Source organism: Medicago truncatula, chromosome 5, assembly GCF_003473485.1.
Source record: "Medicago truncatula cultivar Jemalong A17 chromosome 5, MtrunA17r5.0-ANR, whole genome shotgun sequence".
NCBI classification, from domain to species: Eukaryota; Viridiplantae; Streptophyta; class Magnoliopsida; order Fabales; family Fabaceae; genus Medicago; species Medicago truncatula.
The window spans coordinates 29,679,251-29,699,859 of record NC_053046.1 but is presented as its reverse complement, the minus strand read 5'-3'; the positions used below and the strand labels follow the sequence as shown (position 1 = coordinate 29,699,859).

Below are 20,609 nucleotides of genomic sequence, written 5' to 3'. Positions count from 1 at the left end.
CAGTGTTGCATCACTAAATTTAGTAAAAAATGAAAAATAAATAAATAGCCACTGAACTTCCATGCCTAATCATAGTTTACACTTGAATATGTAATACTTTTGATGTGCAAGCCATTTGTACATAATTTATCATATGTAAACGATTTGTATCACCTAGTTAATACATGGTATTTTTTTTGTCAAGCTACAATCGAAATTCAAAACTTAACTTCCTATAACAATTCAAAGTTTGTCAATATGTAAGTAACCTCTGTGCTGTAGATGTAAATGCAGAAATGTGAAAAAAAATGTATCTGCTTTTGGCCATCTCTTTGATTGGCACAATTCATGAACTTTTAGCTGCATCTTGGAGGATATCAGAGAAAACCACCAATATTCCCACATGAGCATTGTCCATTGACAAATTTATGTAGCCTCTTACTATCTTTAACAATGATTTCCCTACTAGTCAGTGTTGAGATGTACTTAACAAAATTGTGACTATCCCTGCACATTAAGGTATTCTTAACAACTCTTACTGGTGAAGAATTTGGCAAATTCTCCAACCCAAATGTAATGGCTAGCTTCTCACTGTGATAAATGGTAGGTGAGGATGTCTTTTCTTTCTCTTTGTCACTTTTTTCCACATATTCTAACATCTCATATCCAAGATTCTTTGCTTTGATATGTAAATCCTCCAATGATTTACCTATTGAACTTTCTATGTCTGCTTTGTCATTTGTTTGAAATGAATACACTCTGTCTTTGATGCTAATCCAGCTCCAATCTTTTAACTCTCCAATTTTCTCTTCTCTCATTATATTCTCCACCCTAGAAACATCGTCATATCGTCCGGCTGAGACGTACGCATTCAACAGCAATTTGTATGTCTCTGTATCTTTTGGTTTGAGACTTAACAACTTTTCTGCAGCATCACAACCCAATTCTAGATTCCCTTGGCTTAGACAACCAACAATCAAATTTGACCAAATAAACTCGCTAGCCTTATAATCCATTTTCTTTATCAAATCGAAAGCTTCCTGTACCTGTCCGAGCCTCACTAACATATCAACCAAACAAACATAATGGTCCATCACAGGTTTAATTTTATATTCCTTTTGCATAATCTCAAAGTAATTGAATGCTTCATTGACCATACCAGCACTTCCACAAGCTGATAAAACGCCGACAAAAGTGACCAGGTTTGGTCTGATACCTACAAGTTTCATATCCTCGAAAAGATTCAATGCTTGCTTTGACCAACCATGCTGTGCAAAACCAGTAATCATTGTAGTCCATAATATCATCGTTCTAATAGACATCTCTAGAAAAACTTTGCTTGCTCTCTCAATGCTCCCACATTTGTTATACATATTAATCATAGAAGAACCTACAACAACATCTGATAAGAACCCGGTTTTGATTGTCCGAGCATGAATCTGTTCACCTTGTTCTAAAGCCATCATTTTACTGCAAACACTCAACACACTTGAAAAGGTAAACGGATCAGGTTTCATGCCAGACCGATTCAACTTCGAGAAAAGGTTGAGTGCTTCAATTCCTTTTTGGTATGCAGAAAGATTATCCTTTGAAAGCTCCATCATTTGTGCATGTCCAGCAATCATAGCATTCCATGTTACCAAATTAACATCATTCATTCCTTTAAACAACCTTTGAGCTTCAACAATACAACCACATTTAAGGTACAGATACAATAAAGAATTCCGAACTCGTAGGTTTGACTCGTATCCTAATTTAGTACACAAAGCATGAACCTGAATCCCAAGCTCTAAGCACTTAACCTCACAGCACTGACTCAAGGCACTAGTTAAAGTGTACTCATTAGGTTGAACCTGAACTTCATCTAAAAGCATCTCAACAAAAACTCTCACACCCTTCATAGCTTCACCTTTTTCGCCACATGCAGAAATAGCTGCAGTCCAAGAAATAACATCCTTTTCTTTGATTCTCCTAAATGCTGTTAGACCAACTTCCAATTTACCACCACATTTCGTGTATAAACTACAAAGCGCATTGCCGATACTTGTGTCAAAATCAACATGGTATTTGATTATGTAAGCATGTAACTGTTCTCCTAACTTCAATGAATGCAAAGATGTACAAGCATTAAGGGCTATAGCAAGAGTGTAATTTGAAGGGTAACACTCTGAATGTAACAGCATCTCTTCAAACAAATGTATAGCATGTTTTGGCATTGAGTTTTGCACATAACCCTTCATTAAATTTGTCCAAGCAACAGCATTTCTTCTATTCATGTGATCAAATACTTGTTGAGCACACTCCATTCTACCGCATTTGGCGTAAACGGTCACTAGAAATGATGACAAAAAAGGGTCTTCATGACTACCTGTTTTCACTATGTGACAATGAATAATTTGTGTGGATGAAAAGGAGCAATTTTCCAAGCATTGTTGTAACAAGGGAGGGTAGAAAGATGAATCCACTTCTTCGTTACTTTCTTTTGCCAATGAAAATGCTTCTTGAAATTTAAGGTTTCTGTTGGGATCCAAATGTGTGGATATGTGGGTTTTCTGTAATGAAATGCTTTGACCCTGAAAGCATAAGGTGCAGGTTTATATTGAATTGAGTAGAAAAGATTAATGTTATAACTAGTTAAACTATAATTTATTCCTTTTGAAATAAGCAATGTAATTTATAAGGTTGATTGAAAAATTAATAATTAAATTTTTAATTTTGCAACTCCAATAAAGTTTTGAATTAGGGTGTAGTTGGATTGAGTTTTGAATAACTTTTTTGGACTAATATACTAGTAAAGCTCTCTAAATGTTTGAGAGAGCTTATACAAATAATTTATGATTTGTATATAATCGATTTTTAACTTATTTCAATAAGGCCTTGATTGGATAAACAACTTAATTAAACATTTATAGCCTAAACATTAGTATCATATAAATGGTATTTCCTCCGGTCATATTTATAAGCAAAAAACAACTTTTTAGATTCATTGAATAACTAATGTATCCGGTCTATTTATAGGTTAGATAAAAAGTAGTTTTTTTGCTTATAAACGTGACCAGAGAGAATAAATAATGTATAAGCTATTTCTAGAATAAAAGATAAAAATCAAATCAAACTGTTTCTGTATACTATAAGTTGTTTCCATAACATATCTTGGAGAGCTTATGAACTGTTATAAGTTGTTCCCATAAGCTCTCACAAACAGAACATAATGAAAATGAAACAGAACATGTTTTAGAGGGAGGTACCTTATCTATTGGAAAAGATGTTGGTGGGTATTTTCTGAATTGTGGGTGGAGCTTAAGAGTTGCAGTGACACCAACAACTACAACAGAAGGTAAAGAAACCATGGCATGAAGATTCATCCCTGTTTGGTTCTGCGTGAGTCAAAATGATGTTCCAGTTGAACCCAGTTTTCCTAGCTTCCACGTCTACTCAAATGTGATTTCTCAATTTAGTCCTTTCGAGAAACACAACCATGGCAGCGGCTGTTTCTATTTCTTATGAAGATAGAGATGAAGATAAGAGTGTTGAGCTTTTCAGACCCATTCATTTTATTTTTCCACTCAACCAGATATCATACTTTTTTTTTTTTTTTTAAGAAGTAAAAATGAATTATATTAACATTGATTAATAGAGTTCTTACTAACACAAGATGCGTAAGAAAGAACCTCTATAGTTTACATTCCAAACGAAACCAAAAATAAGGAAATACGAAAACTCAGCCGATATCCACACAAATAAAAGGGCTCGACCACCATATATGAGAGTTTAAACCAAAATTGACATTATAAGTTTTCAACCATCAAAATGAATGTAACTTGACTTTATTTTAACATCTAGTGAATTGTGTTTTCCTCAGCCTTGAAAACTATGTTATTTCGCTCATTCCACGTAACCCAAGGACAATATAACCAAATAAGTTGCAAGAATGAACGACAAACTCGCAAAACTTAATTTTAACTAAACTCAATTCTCTCAAATAAAATATATTTAGGTACACCCATTTAGATAAGAAAAATTTAATGATAAAAGTAAAAAATGATGTGACAAATTTATTTCTTTTTTATTTTTTTTATTTGTGTGTGTCTAAATATTTTTAATTTGGGATTGTGACTATTTAAGAAATGATGTGACAAATTTATTTCTTTTTTATTTATTTTTATTTGTGTTTGTCTAAATATTTTTAATTTGGGATTGTGACTATTTAAGAATGACCGGTGTTAGTTACACCCCAAAAAAAACAAGTTACACTTCAGAATGACTAATATACCCCTAAATTGAACATAAGTAAACTTAATTTACATTAACCTAGATTGAACGTAAGTAAACTGAATTTACACTAACCTCTTATATACATACTATATACATACGTAAACTAAATAACCTAAATTGAACGTAAGTAAACTTAATTTACATTAACCTAGACTGAACGTAAGTAAACTGAATTTACATTAACCTCTTATATACATACTATATATGTAAACTAAATTTACATTAACCTAAATTGAACATAAGTAAACTTAATTTACATTAACCTAAATTGAACATAAGTAAACTTAATTTACATTAACCTAGATTGAACGTAAGTAAACTGAATTTACACAAACCTAAATTGAACATACGTAAATTTGAATTTACATTAACCTACACACGTAAACTACACTAACCCCTTTTATATACATACACGTAAACTTAATTTACACTAACCTCTCACTTAAAATCAAATTGACAAGCATATCTCATACCAAAACAAACAATAAACATAGAAACTCATCGAAAATGAAATTCATGAAATTCACTAACCTTTATGAATATAGTACATACCAATAACAAAGATGTTGATTCAGATCTTGGTTGCACATCTATGGTGATTTGTGGATGAAATGAGGTAAGGGTTCAGAATCATCATAAAAGATGGGTTTTTAGAAATTTACATGAAGATGACAATTTTGGTATTATTGTTAAATTTTAAATAAATTTAGGTGTAACTTGTTTTTTTTGGGGTGTGACTAGCACCGGTCTTTAAGAATTTCTCTCGTATGCAATCAATTATAGATTATCTTTTTTAATCTTTCTTAATTTTTTTCGTCCACCAAAAAACCACAAACCCTTTCTTAAAAAAATTAAAAACTACAAACCCTCGAAAACCAATTTCACAATTCACTTATATTCATATAATCAAATAAACATACTCTCTTTGATCGCTATTATAAACAAAAAAAAACAATTTTTTAGATTTATTGAATATATAATATCTCTATTCATTATTATGGATCAAATACTTATTATTATTAAATGAACTTAGAAAATTATTTTTTGCTTCTAATAATGACCGGAAGAAGTATCTTTTTTCTTGATGCAAAACACACATATCCACAATGAAAAGAACCCCTAATTTCATGATGATAATAATGTCAAGAAAGAAAAATTCAGCAAAAACTTCCAGAGTGGATATGTGTGTTTTGCATTATTATGCATTCTCAATTAGAAGTTATTTGAATGGCACAGTAATTTTGAGTTCCTTGGAAAGAAAATACCTAATCCAAGATTTTGTTCCAAATATCTCATGATTTTTCAAGCTGTATTGGAATGTACCATAGTGGGAGCATGTAAGAATTGACTTCATTGTTGAGTGATTAATGTTATACATTAAGTTGTATAAGCTTTCCTAGAAGTCTTATGTATCAAGAGGTGTATTCACTAGTTTAGCTCCTAAAAATCCAATATCTTTTAATAAGTCTAAGCAATACTTTGTGAGATTGTAATGCCAATAGTAGAATGAGCTTCCTCTTATCACAAGGACTAAGCCAAGATCTTTGATTTTAAAATTAACATTAAAAAATAAACTTGATCTTGTTAATTTCAATCATGGACGTTCGTACCTACTACTTTGATGTCATCGACACATTGTCAGTCTGAATTAGATTGTTGATATGCTTCTTGCAAAAGCAGAGAAGTTAACTTCTCATACCATTTTCTGCTAGTTTGTTTTAACCCATAGAGACTCTTCTTAAGCTTACAGACTTTATTAGGCTTTGCATATGATAACCCTTCAATAGCATTCATGTAAACATCTTCATGTAACTCACCATTGCATAAAAGCACTATTCAGTAGGTTCACACTACTTACATTTAAGACATGAACATCTTTTTGCTTGAGATTCAAGTCAGACAAGACTTTAACCCTTTCAGCAGAATCAATCATCTTCTTGGATTGCTTTTCATGAATAAGACATGCAGATTCGTAGGTTCACACTACGAATAATATTGCAGAATCATCTACCTTCTTTCATGTGGAATAACCATAGAGGTAATATTATTCGTAGAAGGTAGATGATCTAGCAATAAAATCTGAGACTTCACCATAGAATGCGTCCATGAATGGTAGTTGGAACCATACAAAACTGGTGTAACAAATACATAGGGACCATCATCGTGATTTACATAAAAAAGAGACGATTGGTCCATAATTGGATCAAGAAAACTTGATGAAGAAGATGTAACGTTGTTTTTGCGAGGAGCCATTGAAGCGAAAGAGTATGAAGCACACTCATGTTGAGAGGCTCATGATACCATACGAAGAAACTCAATATAGAGAATGTTGTTTGTGCAATTTGATTGTTGGAATAGTACAATTTGTTGGAATTTGATTGTTGGAATAGTGCAATTTGATTGTTGGAATAGTGCAATTTGATTGTTGGAATTTTTTTATATTATATATATATATATTTCTCATCTCTTTCCTCTCCTAAGGCTCTAAAAGGCTTAAGAAGGGGTTTTGGAACGTTCTAGTAATATCCTTCCCTTTCCTCTTTTCTATCTCTTTTATTTTTTTTTATATGTATTTCTCATCTCTCTCATTTTTTACTCTATTTTTGTTATTTCTTTTAGGAATTTCCACTCCATTTTAGTTATTTCTTTTAGGAAGTTATATCTCTATCCTCTCTCTTCTTTGCTCTCCTCACTCATAAAAGAAACAAATCATAAACAACATAAAACACTGCTTATAGAATTAATTTCTGCCACAAAAATCGATAAACCTTGATTCACAAAAACAGATGAGTAAATATAAGAGACATAAATCTTGATTGTAAAAAGCAACAACAACAAAGGAATAAAAGTTGAACTTTTAACATAAAATGCATAATATTAGAGAAAAAAATATGTATAGAACTTAATCTTGTGAGAATAATTTGAATTATAACAAATAAAAGAGTGTGTCTTGATAACATTGTGTTAAAAAGCGTATTGTAATAATTTATCTTCATTGTTTTCTTAAACTTAATTGAGTCCTTGGAAATCATATAAATCCAAAAAGCAATTTCAACTCCTATAAAATCTTATCATATAGTAAATATTATGAAATTCAAATTACAAATTTTGATAGTCTTTTAAAATCTTAAAAGTCATTAAAATCTTGCATAGAGTTTAAAATCCACAAGACTTTTTTATACAAAAATTATCTTTTAAATAAAAACCATTCCAAAAAAAAAAAAAAAGATCCAAATCCAAAATTATTCCTGCATTGTTGAACAAGAAACCCTCCCTTTCAGCCAATAAGTAAATAACATATAAACTTGGTTGGGATCACATCCTACATTGTTGATGTGCTACTTCTGTTATGTCTTTATCTCCATCTCGACAAGCTCTCAATTTTCTAAGTTCATTGTAAGACCTATAGTTTAGCCTACCTAGTATTAGGGTTTATGATTGTCAAACCTATCAAATGTTGTAAACCATAAAGTTTCTATTAATTTACTTACCGATGACTGCTATGGGATTATGTTAAATGTGCTTAATATTCTTTCCATGACTGTATGCATGCCTAATCATGTGTGAAATAAATATGTTATGTTTTTGTGAAATTATTTGTTGTTGTTTAAAAGATATGTCTGTCTAGTAACATTTGTAAATTGACATAATTTTTTTTAAGCATACATAATCACGTTAAGAGTGAATTTAGGCGCCTAGAAGTGTGATGACTTTAAAAATAAATTTCTGTTAAAATTTGATAAAAAAAGGGCAAACTATACTCGCTCTTTTAATATTTTTGAGCTTCTATCGTCGCCAAAATTTAAACTAGAGCTTATCGATTACGATGAGAATTCAATCTCACTATAATTTTTAAAAAATTAAAGTATTAAGTGAGTAAGTAAAGTTATGAGCGAAATCGATGAAAAAGTATTATTGGTAATTAATCATAGGAGTGAGAAATTATTTCTTGGTCACACAATTGTATTTGTGTTCAAGCAAGTCTTTCTCTCATAGAAGTTACCGTTATCGTATTCATCCACAAGCGAATTATGCGAGGAAATGGTGTGTCTTGGGGCACAAGAAAGGGGGAGCATGTGAAATAGGAGATTTTACATAGTGAATAGTCTGTTAGACGGGTGAATCATGATTTTACTAGTTGCATTCTAAAAAAATTAGGCATAACTAAGGAACAATTTAGTAAGCTTTCCTAGTAAATTGACCCTCTTAACTGACCATCTCCAAGTGGCTAATTCATAACAAAAATTCTCGAAAAAAAAATATCTTAAAGCTTTTCAAGAATATTCATACCTTCATCAAGTTTCTTCAACTTAAAAGCCAAATCTTTTAAAGGTTTGTAAACAAAACCACCTTAATTTCTTCTTCTCTTCCTAACCATCTAAAACTTGTCATGAGAAACCATTTTTTTTTTCTCATGATTATGCTTGGCCGAACCTAGGCTAAGGGAGGGAACCAATTATTATTATTATTTTTTTAAATCTTGTTCTAAATGATAGATCCGTCATTTGATGGATGAATTTCAAGAGAAGGTTTTATTCTTTGAACTTTTGAAAAATGGAAATTTTTATAACTTAGATTTGATAAGTGCAAAAAAAAATAAAAATTAGTTGAGCTTGAATATTGCCTTACCATGATCTTGTGAACTTTAAAAATGAAATTTTCATTCAAGAAGATTTTATTTCCTTATCTTGTGTGATGGTCAAACCTAGGCATAAAAAGAGAACAAAGATCTTGTAAATTTTCTTGTTCCAAGTGATAGATCTATCTCTTTGATGAATAGAACTAAAAAAAAAAATATCTTTAAATTTTTTTGTGAAATGGAGTTTTATTATGACTTATTTACTAGATCTTGCATATTGTATTAACTATTGAGTTCATCAAAACACAAATTTTCACTCCAAATTTTTTTTCTTTCCCTTTTACCTCTAAGTGGCCGTGAGCCCTAAGTTGGTTAATGAACGAGTTTTCAAGTTTTACTTCATTGAAATAATAGATCTATAAAAAGCATCGATTTTTAACAACTTTGAAAAAAAATGGAATTTTTACAAATCGAAAATAATTTTATTCTTGAAAGATTTAGTTCATCTTGAAATTTTGAATCACTATGATGTTGTCTTTCTTTTTTTGGTGGTGGTCAAGGTTTGAACCCCAAACCTTGCATATATTATACATTGTCCCTTTCAACTGAACTAAGCTTACGAGGACTATGATGTTGTCTTTCAAAAGGATAGGAATAGTAAAACAAGAAGAAAAAATTATATTTTTTTGTAGATGGAGATTTACAAATTTCTTTGTTACAGGTATAGATTTTATGTTCATAATAGGCTAGGGTTACCAAATTTTAGGTTTGTGAAATGTTAGGAGGTTTTGGTTTATGTCCTCCTTTGTTTTGTTTTCTCTTCTTTCATCTATATATTATTTTGAGGTAGCAGCCCTTTGTTCTCCTAGGGACGGATCTCTTTGGGGACTGGTGGGGGCCATGGTATCCCCCAAGCTCTCTCTCTCTCTCTCTCTCTCTCTCTCTCTCTATATATATATATATATATATATATATATATATATCATATTAGGCCTAAATAAACAACAAGGTTTTCTTGGTTGCAGTGGAAGAGGTGCCGATCTGCAAATGGATTGGCGTGGGTTTGATTCCTGCCACACCTAATTTTAATATTTTTTATGTATTTTAAATATATTTTTTTCAAAGAAATGTTCCTGTAAACGGTTGAACCAGCTACCCCACACTCTGATCAAAAGAACCCAACCACTGGATCAGTTGATTACTCACATGCATATATTGGATATACATTTTTTGCATCCCCTACAAAATAACTCAAGATCCGCCACTTGCTGCTCCTTTTTTGGGTTTAAAAAAAAAAAAAAAAAGGGAAAAACCAAACAAAGGTAAAATGGTAATTTTCATAATCTATGAAAAATCTGAGACCAATGAATTTTTTTTTTTTTTGCCAAAACCTTTTTAATGGACTTAAAGTTCATGGTATTCAGACACAAATTCATCGAGTTACGAATTTTACAAAGATGATGATTTGTTTGCAATTAATTATAGGCTTAATTGTACTTTTCCCCCTATAGTTTGTCAATTGTGCGATTTTGCACCCCATAGTTTTAAACGAGCGATTTTGCCCCCTATAGTTTTCCCCCTTTCTGATTTTATGGTCCCCATGACATTTAGTGATGATGTGTCTATTTTTTTTATCAATTAATGTGTGCCACGTGTGTAATTCCATTTTTTTTAAAATAAAAAAATTGTATTTTTCAGATTTTCAGCACTAAATTCTATTGTTGGTCACGTGCCTCCTTCTCTCAAAATCTGAAAAATACCATTTTTTTTATTTTTTTTAAAAAATAAAATTACACACGTGACACATATTAATTGATAAAAAACAGACACATCAGCATTAAATGTCATGGGGACCATAAAATCAGAAAGGGGGAAAACTATAGGGGGCAAAATCGCTCGTTTAAAACTATGGGGTGCAAAATCGCACAATTGACAAATTATAGGGGGGAAAAGTGCAATTAAGCCTTAATTATATTTGCACTTAAGAACATGTTAAGTATAAAAAATAGAGTAAAATGAGAAATTTACAACTTTATGTCTGTTGAGATTTAAAATTTTATTTTGAGAACGGAAGGATTAATTAACTATATAATATATATGAGTAAATTACACTCTCATCTCTTAAGAGAAGGTTGAATTACACTTCCCTCTTCTCTTATGTTAAAATATACACTTCCCTCCCATCTTAGGGGAGGAGAGTGAAATGTTTTCTAATATGTTTTGAATAAGAGGGTAGGGGAATCTAATTCAAGCATATTTGAGGGGAGGGAAGTGTAACTTACTATATATATATATATATATATATATATATATATATATATATATATATATATATATATATATATATATATATATACACAAATATATATAAAGCTTTGAATATAACAAAATAGGTAAGATATATAATATGGATATAACACTTTTATATTTTATGCTTTAGTTGTAATTGGTATGTTTAAATATTAATAATTTATTATTTCTCTAATATATATATATATATATATATATATATATATATATATATATATATATATATATATATAAAGCTTTGAATATAATAAAATAGGTAAGATATATAATATGGATATAACACTTTTATATTTTATGCTTTAGTTGTAATTGGTATGTTTAAATATTAATATTTTATTATTTCTCTAATATATATATATAAAGCTTTGAATATAACAAAATAGGTAAGATATATAATATGGATATAACTCTTCTATACTTTATGCTCTTTTTTTTTTTTGACAAGACTTTATGCTTTTGTTGTAATTGGTATGTTTAAATATTAATAATATATTAATTATTATTTCTCTATTTAAAAATAAAATCTTCATAATTAATAATATGCATTAAAATAAAAGAATGTTAGGAAAAACCTTGATTAAAAAGAATAATATATTTTAATAAAAATAAGAAGATTGTTAGTAAAAAAATACAAGATTGTCATCTAAAAAAAAATTGTAATATAAAAAAAGATAGATATCTTCTTCTTCTTCAAAAGAAAGATAGATCTATTTCATATTCTCGTTAGTTTGAACCGAACCACTTGTCTCAAAGGAACTTGAGATGGAAATTTTAGTAGTTTAAAATGTTCAAGTATTGTGATGTTTGAAGAAAAAGAATCGAAAGACCCTTTTTCAAGTAATCTTTTAAAAGCAGAGGAAGCTCTGATAAAATTTTCTTAAAAATAACTTGGAGAAAATTTCAGTTGTTTTCATTAAATTCGGAAATATTCATGAAAAGTATTTTCGTGTTGGATCCTAGGTTGATTTTTTTTTTTTGAAGGAGGATCCTAGGTTGATTGAAGTATGTAAAGTGTTAAGAAATTAATTGAAATAAGTTCTAAGGAAACTACGTATGATCTGGCCTGTTAGGAGTTGAATAAAACACTGAAACGGTTATATTCTAATTACTCTTTTTCTATTTTGAATTGGAGGGAGAATCTAAGATCGTGGTCGTTGTAATATTTGCTCATAAAATCAAGAAGTAATGATAGTAACAATCAAAATTGGATTTACTCGTGTAGCATAAGTTGTCTTGCGTTTTAAAACGCCGTCGGGGCAATTAAGGGACTATCTAGCAACATGGTTTTTACTTAATTATGTAGGTTGGTTATATGTTTTATTTGTGAATAACATGCTATGTTGAATTGTGTATCCAAATGGGGGTTATGTTCTTTCAATGTGATTTGTGTATATGTTGAAATGAATATATGAACTACTTATTGATCATGATGATAATGCCTACTTTTATGTATGATTTGGATAAACATATGAACCACGTTTGGATTATGATTTTTATTATATATGCTGGATTAATATGTAAATTGTTGCATTAGCGTAAATGGAGTATAATACACTTATCAATTTTATAGTAAAGGTGTTGGTCTGTAAGAGATTACATTTTGGTGTTGGTCGGTAAGAGATTACACTGTTGTGTTGATCCGTGAGAGATTGCAATTATGTATTTTGGTTCATAAGATAATACACACTATAGAAGGAGTTATCCTACAACCCTCTGCGTTTTCTTCGCTCTTCATTTTTTTTACCATCTTCTTGGTAAATTATCATCTTCTTGACTTAAGATTTTTTCCTATTCATTATTCGTCGTCGCAAAATGCACTGGCTATAGACAGATAAACAGGAACAATTGGCTTTCGTGGTTCATCTATTTAACATAGTTTTGTGGAAGAAAAAAAAAACTCTCATCTTCCTCAAGTGTAATGTTATCAAGAACAAATATGCATCATCTACTCCATTCACTTTAGTGTTTCATTTTTTTTTCATGGAGCTAAGTTTTTTTTTTTTTTTTTGTAGTGGTCAAGGTTTAAACCAACTGAGCATTATCCATACCAACTGATCTAAGCTCACAAGTACATGCAGCAAAGATTTTAAATAGTGTGTTGAAGATTTTTATCAATCGTACAAATTTTATTAAAATTATTTATACTGTCATATAGTATAGTGTATAATAATTTAATTTTTCGTTGTTTCTTCATAATTTATTATGAATTTATTTCTTTTTGCTTAAAAAAAAACTTATTTCTTGTATAAAGATTTTAATTTATGTTTTAATATTAGAAGAGACAAAAGCATTTCAAAAACAAATTTGGCAATGATTTTATTTCTACCAATATTCCATAAGCCAATACACTTAAAAAACCATTTCAAATCAGTTCTTTAACACCAATATTACATGCATACATATTTCATCGATAACCGCCCTCTCTCGCCATCACCACCCACCCTCCCCATGGCGCAACCGCCTACAATGGCAAGGCTGATCCGTTAGGTGCATACTGACCACCATTGTAATCAACCTCATTGACAACAGGCACATACGCGAAATAAACCGGTTCACCAATTGGTCCGGTTACCGGCCTCATTGCTTGGTACAATCCTGAAGATGTTGGAATCAAATAAACCGGTAACAGTTCAGTTGAATACCCCGTCGAGTAATAACCATCAGCAGCCAAATTGTGCATTTCTGGAGTAAATGATGACTGAACTGAAAGCGGTTCAGGAACCAAACCCGGTTCAGGAAATTGAACTCCACAGGAACAAAACGAACCAGGAGGAGCTTCTGGAACCGGATCCTCAGCAGCAGCAGGTTCTTCAGCAGGTTCATCAGTAACTAACGAAATCACTTTCTCTGCGTTTTCTTCGGGGTAAACTTCAACATCGCCGTTTTCTCCGTCAACTTTCACTTCCTGTTCATCCATCACAGATTCCACCTTCTGAATTTCCTGAATCTTGGTTTCGACAACCATCTCCGGCCCACAATTCGTATCCTTTGCTGCCAAATCCGGTAAAGTCTCCGGACATTCCACCTGACTCAAATCAGGATTCATGGTTGTCAACGAGGGAGGAGGTGGAGATGAATCTTCCGGTGGCGGAGGAGGAGGTGGAGTTGAATCTTCCATTGGCGGAGGAGATGAATCTTCAAATTTTGGAACGTGAACGGAATTGAGCAACTCAAAGAGACTGTAAGATCTTGAATTGTGGCCGTTCTTGTTGTTAGCACGAACAGGGAAGAGGAAAAGCCTCAATCTTACCGGCTGCTTTGGAGAAGCGCGACACATACGATCATACTCGACCATCATATTTTCGAGATCATCATCGTTGTGAACGGAGATCAAATCATTAAGATCTTCACCAGGGAGCTGGTACTTGAAGCAAGCATCAGCAAACATGGTTGAAGAAAGCTTTTCAACGAGGTCGGAGAATTTGATATTACGATCAACCATGATAATTTTGGTGGTTCCACCAATGTACCAAAAATGATGATCGTCCTGAAGGCTAGGTCTGATTTCTCCTCCAAAGCTAACCATAAGCTTGACTTTGGAAGAAGTGTAGGAAGAACGATGCTTAAGCAATTCATGATAGTTGGGTGAGGAATTGAAGCTTTGGTACTCCATTGATGAGAACTAGGGTTTTGAGAAAGTGAGAGGATTTGCAAAACTGAAGTGATAGGAAAGGACGAGAGTAAGGGCTTATTTATGGTTGATGAAAAGATGGTCCACTTATCTTTATTTTTATTTTTTTTTATTTTAAATTTTATTTTTGGAAAGATATTTTTAAACTTTATCTAGAACGTTTTTTATGGGAATAAAAATATAAATACTTCCTTAAAAAAAATATAAATATTTAATTAGTTTTTTATTTGGTTTGTTACAATTTTTCCTTTTTCTCTTTTTGATGGGTGGTTTATTTATTTTTATTTTTTTTGAAGAATTGAGTATGGTTTGTTAATAGTCTTCTTTATCGATATTACGTTAAAGTTTGAAAATTATGAGCGATGTTTTCTTATAAAATTTTAATTTTGATTGAAAGAAAAAATATAAATATTTTTTGCTTTCAAATTATAACAAATCAAACTATTTCAATAAAACCAACAATATAACAAAAAAAATATAATTTAAATTCTTATTTTTTTAATGACACAAACAACAATCATTATAATATAAAAAGTTGTTGTTAAGAGTATAATTAAAATAATGAAAAAGTAAGTATAGATAAACAATATTATATGTATCCATTGAAATGTAAAAATATAATTGACATAGGAACAATATTTTTTTTAGGGGTCTTAGGAACAAAATATATATATATATATATATATATATATATATATATATATATATATATAGTTCAAAAGGGGGAATCATTTTAATTATAAAAATGATTTTGATCTTATTTTATCAAAATTATTTTAATTGTGTCAAGACGAACACTAATTTACTTGTCTTTTTCCATTCTAACTATATATTTTTTCGTATTTGATTATAAATTTATCGGAATAAAGCATAATTAAATAAAGATTAATTTATACTTATTTAAAAAAAATTATTTATATTGTTTCTATTGTAGTGAAGTTGTTTCTATATATTATCATGGGATAAAGAGAGCAAAGCACCCTTTTATTGAAAAAAATAAACTAACATTAAGGTATGCAAGTCCCACATATGTCATAAAAAAATAGAATCTGAAGCTTGCAAGGAGAAGTCTATAAACATTCAAGTTCATAAAATTCACAATGGATTTGAAGTTAGCTAACTAATCACCCTTTTTGTTGTCTTCCCACCATGTCAAAAAAACATGATTGACTTTAATATTTCAGCTTAAAGGCATAAATTTTTGGGTACCTAGAACTAGAGTGGGAATTGAATGCTTATACAAAAAATTGTTAGTATCATATCAATGAGACTTTTAAATCACTTTCCATAATGAGATGGAAAATGCCAGTCATCTCTCAACACAGTGTCCATGCAAGTGAACATAATCTCCAATCCCTCTCCCATATGAGTCCCTAAGAGACGATAACATCATGAATATTACAAAATAGATAAGATAAATGATATGGAATTAACTATTCTATATTTAATGCTTCAATTGTAATTGGTATATTTAAATATTAATAGTTTATTAATTATTACTGCTTTATATAAAAATAAAATCTTAACAATAAATGATATTAAATAAAATAAAATAATGTTAGGAAAAAACTTTATTAAAAATAAGAATTTATTTCCATAAAAAAATTGTAATATGAAGAAAAAAAAAATCTACTTTGTACTCTTGTTTGTAATTTTGTTTATTTAAAAAAGTCAAGCAGCAAAACTCGCAGATATGAATAGTGTGTGTATTTTGTAAATAATAAATAGTATATATATATATATATATATATACACACACACTATATAACTTGGCGGATATGTATTTGAGCACTTGATATAGATTGGAATTTGCAAGACATTGTAACTTTGTTGGTCTGTCTTCTATTCCTTTTTTATGTCGTTGGACTCTTGCCTTATCAAAAAAAAATAAAAAAATAAATATATATATATATATATATATATATTCTGGTCAAAAAAAAAATACTATTTTTTTTGGAAATAATAATAATAATAGTAAGGTTTTTAATTTTTTTTTTTAAAAGAAAAGTAAGGTTTTTAATGACACAATGTTACTTTCATGTTTATTTTTAAAACTGATATTTTTTTGACATAAATATCTCAAAAAACTTCATACAATACTTTGATCTTATCCATTAGATATTTATTTAATTTTTAATTATATTTTTTCTTTCAATTTTTTTTGTCAAATTTTATTTTAACATATGTTTTTGATAAATTCATTTTTTTTATCATGACTCAAATTTAAATAATATGATATATTTATTTTGTTTTTTATGTATGCATACTACTCCCGTGTAAATTTTATTTTAAATTTGTATATATTGAAAATTTATTTTCAACTTAGCATACATATTTCACCGAAGTTTATTTAATTTATTTTTTAAATATTATTTAATTTTATGTTAACTTATTATGTACACGTACTACTAACACATTTTTTTAAATTAAAAAACAGTTTTTTTTTTTTTTTATGTAGTATAAATAGTTCAAAAAATTAATTTCTAATTATCACTAAAACTCTGGGTACGGATTCACTACTTTCATGTATGTATTCATTAATTTAGAATATTTAAATTATTAATGTATTATATCTGCATGTAGCAGTTATGCTATATATCCATTTTATGCTCGTGGCAAGCTTTATACACATATAACAAAATTGATGATGAGCAAATCACTGATCCTACACTAATAGCTGGACACATTGTTTTATATTATAAATGTTTATTTTCTTCTAACACTGTTTTGCAGGAACAATTCCTTGTGGAGGAAGTAATCCCTAATTTGATTGATAATAGCACAAACACCTTGCTCACCATTTTACCCTCAAAAGATGAGACCAAACATGCAGTATTTGATCTCAATAGGGATGGAGCACTTGGTCCAGATGGGTTTGGAGTTTGTTTTTTCCAAACCTATTGAGATATTGTTCATATAGAAGTGGAAAATGTTTTGCTAGAATTTTTTACAACTACTTGCATTCTTCCAAATTTCAATGCAAGTACAATCATGATCCCTAAATCATCTGATGCAGACTCCATAGACAAGTATAGGCTAATTGCTTTGGCCAATTTCAAGTTTAAAGTGATTTCAAAGATCCTTGCTGACAGACTTGCTACAATTCTCCTCAACATTATCTCCAAGGAGCAAATAGGCTTTTATAAAGGGAAGGAACATAAAAGATTGCATTTCTCTCACTTCAGAAGCTATCAATATTCTTAACAATAAGTGTTTTGGAGGGAACCTGACTTTAAAGATAGACGTTTCTAAAGCTTTTGACACATTGAGATGAGATTTTCTTATTCAAAAACCGAAGTGTTTTGGTTTTAATGATATTTTTTGCAAATGGATTCAGGCTATTATGCAGTCAGCTAAGATCTCTATTTCAATCAATGGCTCCCAACATGGTTACTTTGATTGCAATAGAGGTGTTAGACAAGAGGACCCTTTGTCTCCCCTTCTTTTTTGAATTGCATAAGAGGTCCTTAGTATAGTGATTTCTAAATTTGTTGATGATGAGAAGGTTTCACTGATTAATGGAACTTGAGAAGTTCATGTCCCCTCTCACTGCTTCTATGTTGATGACCTCATGGTCTTTTGCAAAGGTAAAAACTCTAGCTTACTAGCTCTCAAGGATCTCTTTACAAGATATGCTGCATGTTCAGTTCAAATTATTAACACTAACAAGTCATCAATCTATTCTGGAGGGATCAGTAATGATAGAATAAATTATATTGTGAACATGTTGGGATTTCAAATTGGTTCTTTGCCTTTCAATTATCTTGCAGCTCCTATTTTTAGAGGCAGACCCAAAGTTATTTATTTGCAGCCTATTGTAGACAAGATCAAAGGAAAGTTGGCTACTTGGAAAGCTTCCCTTCTCTCTATGGTAGGTAGAATTCAATTGGTAAAATCAGTTATTCAGAACGTCCATTTACTCCATGACAATTTCTCTTCTAAAACATATTGAAAGATGGATAAGGAATTTTATTTGAAGTAGTGGGTGATACTGAAAAGAAGAAATTGATTACAATTTCTTGGAAAAAAGTTTGCTCGAATTTTGATGAAGGTGGCTTGAGTATTTAATCTTTGATTTGTCATAATGAGGCTAATAATCTCAAATTTTGTTGAAATATGATTCAATTAGATGAAAATTGGGCCCAATTGCTGAGAAGTAGAGTGATCAGAAGAAACTCATGCATTTCTCATCATATATTTTCTTCTTTATGGAGAAACATAAAAAAATGAGTTTCTTACTATTATTATTGATAATTCTTCTTGGCTTCTTGGAAATGGTCAACAAATCAACTTTTGCCATGACAACTTGTGTGGAGTTATTATTGCATACCACCTTCAAGTTCCTTTGACCTTAATGAAGTCATCTCCTCAATTTGTACATGAATTCATTGTTGATAGATTTTGGTCAATACCTGCAGACTTGCAAATTCAAATCCCACTGCTTAAAACCTTGTGCAACAAGTTACCATCTCAATATCTACTCGTGATGACAAGTTAGTTTGGACACATACAACTTCGGGTAAGCTTCCCTTAAAAGAAGCTTTCCATTTCAGAAGCAACATCAGTTGAAGATACCTTGGACCAAATGCATCTGGAATAGAGATATTCCTCCTCTTTCTAAGGCTACTCTAGTGTGGAGAATGATGCTGGGAAAACTCCCCACTGATGATATTCTAGCACAAAGAGGATGCTATCTTCCTTCCATTTCGGATTATATAATCCGAAAAGGTTTTTGACATGATTTTTTTATGTGGTCCAGGACGCCCAGATACCTCTATAAATAGGTGTCCCTGTTTTCATAACCAGTAAACCACACATAAAAAAAATCATGGAAAACTCTATCTTTGATCTAAACACCAAGCTAGCTACAGTTTACTACAACGGGGGAAAACCACCCCATCTGTTCAGGATTTCCACTAATGTCACCCTCTCCGGGTTGAAAGGTTAGTTGGATCAAATCAACCGTCAACTAAACTACTGAGACACATCGACCGACTCAGCCGGTATTGTGCGGTTCGGTCGGATGAAGCTCATGAACGACGACGACGTGAGAATCATGTTCTCAATCTTTTGTCAATACAGTACTAGAGGGCGATCGAGTTGGATGTTTCGTTGGTCAGATTTGTTGAACAAATTCAGGAAAGTTTGATCCGGCCCAAAAACTACGAAGAGATCAGGGCACTCCTTGACGCACCACACAGAGACATTAATTTAGTTGATCTGTAATGTGTTATGTTTTATTTAATTACATGTTTTATATTGTTTTTATTACGTGTTTTATGTTGTTTTTGTTACGTGTTAGTTATATGTTGTTGAATTAAGTTGTTTTATTATGGTTTAAATAATATATATTATTTAAATTTTCATTATGTTTTACTTTATACCAAATATGTTCATTTAAACACTAAAATTTGAAGATCATTCATTAAACTCGATTTTATAGGGTGTAAGTACAATTCAAATTATATAATCCGAATTTAACTAGGGCGTAAGTACAATTCGAATTATATAATCCGAATTCATTCAACATATGATTCTTTTGTATGGTCCACATTGTACCGACAGCTTCTGTGGTCCACAACGTCTAGATACATCTACAAATAAGTGTTTTTTGTTTTCATTATCAGCAAAACACACACACGCCAAAGAAACCATGGAAATTTTTGTCATTGTGTTGAGGATCTTAATCATGCGGTCGCAAATAGATAGCTCTCTATTTGGATGCATGATGAAAGATCTTCAGCATGTTGTAAGAAATATATAGATAGATAGATACAAAGCATGATGAATAAGCATGCTTGGTTCATTTGCTGTAAACACAAAAAAATATTGAAT

At 30.6% G+C, this 20,609-nt stretch overlaps 2 protein-coding genes across 2 annotated transcripts; both read right to left on the bottom strand.

The window, feature by feature from the left end:
- Positions 1–60: 60 nt before the first annotated feature.
- On the bottom strand, positions 61–3,501 carry LOC11424128 (putative pentatricopeptide repeat-containing protein At3g13770, mitochondrial). The gene is made up of 2 exons (XM_003615323.4): positions 3,228–3,501; positions 61–2,552 (listed from the first exon to the last, which is right to left on the bottom strand). Exons 1-2 carry the CDS (start codon positions 3,342–3,344, stop codon positions 357–359), a joined length of 2,313 nt encoding a protein of 770 aa, XP_003615371.2. The 5' UTR covers positions 3,345–3,501; the 3' UTR covers positions 61–356.
- A 10,103-nt stretch (positions 3,502–13,604) lies between these two features.
- LOC11419708 (uncharacterized) lies at positions 13,605–14,756 on the bottom strand. The gene has a single exon (XM_003615322.1). The coding sequence runs from the start codon at positions 14,754–14,756 to the stop codon at positions 13,605–13,607; it is 1,152 nt and encodes a 383-aa protein (XP_003615370.1).
- Between the last annotated feature and the right edge of the window lie 5,853 nt (positions 14,757–20,609).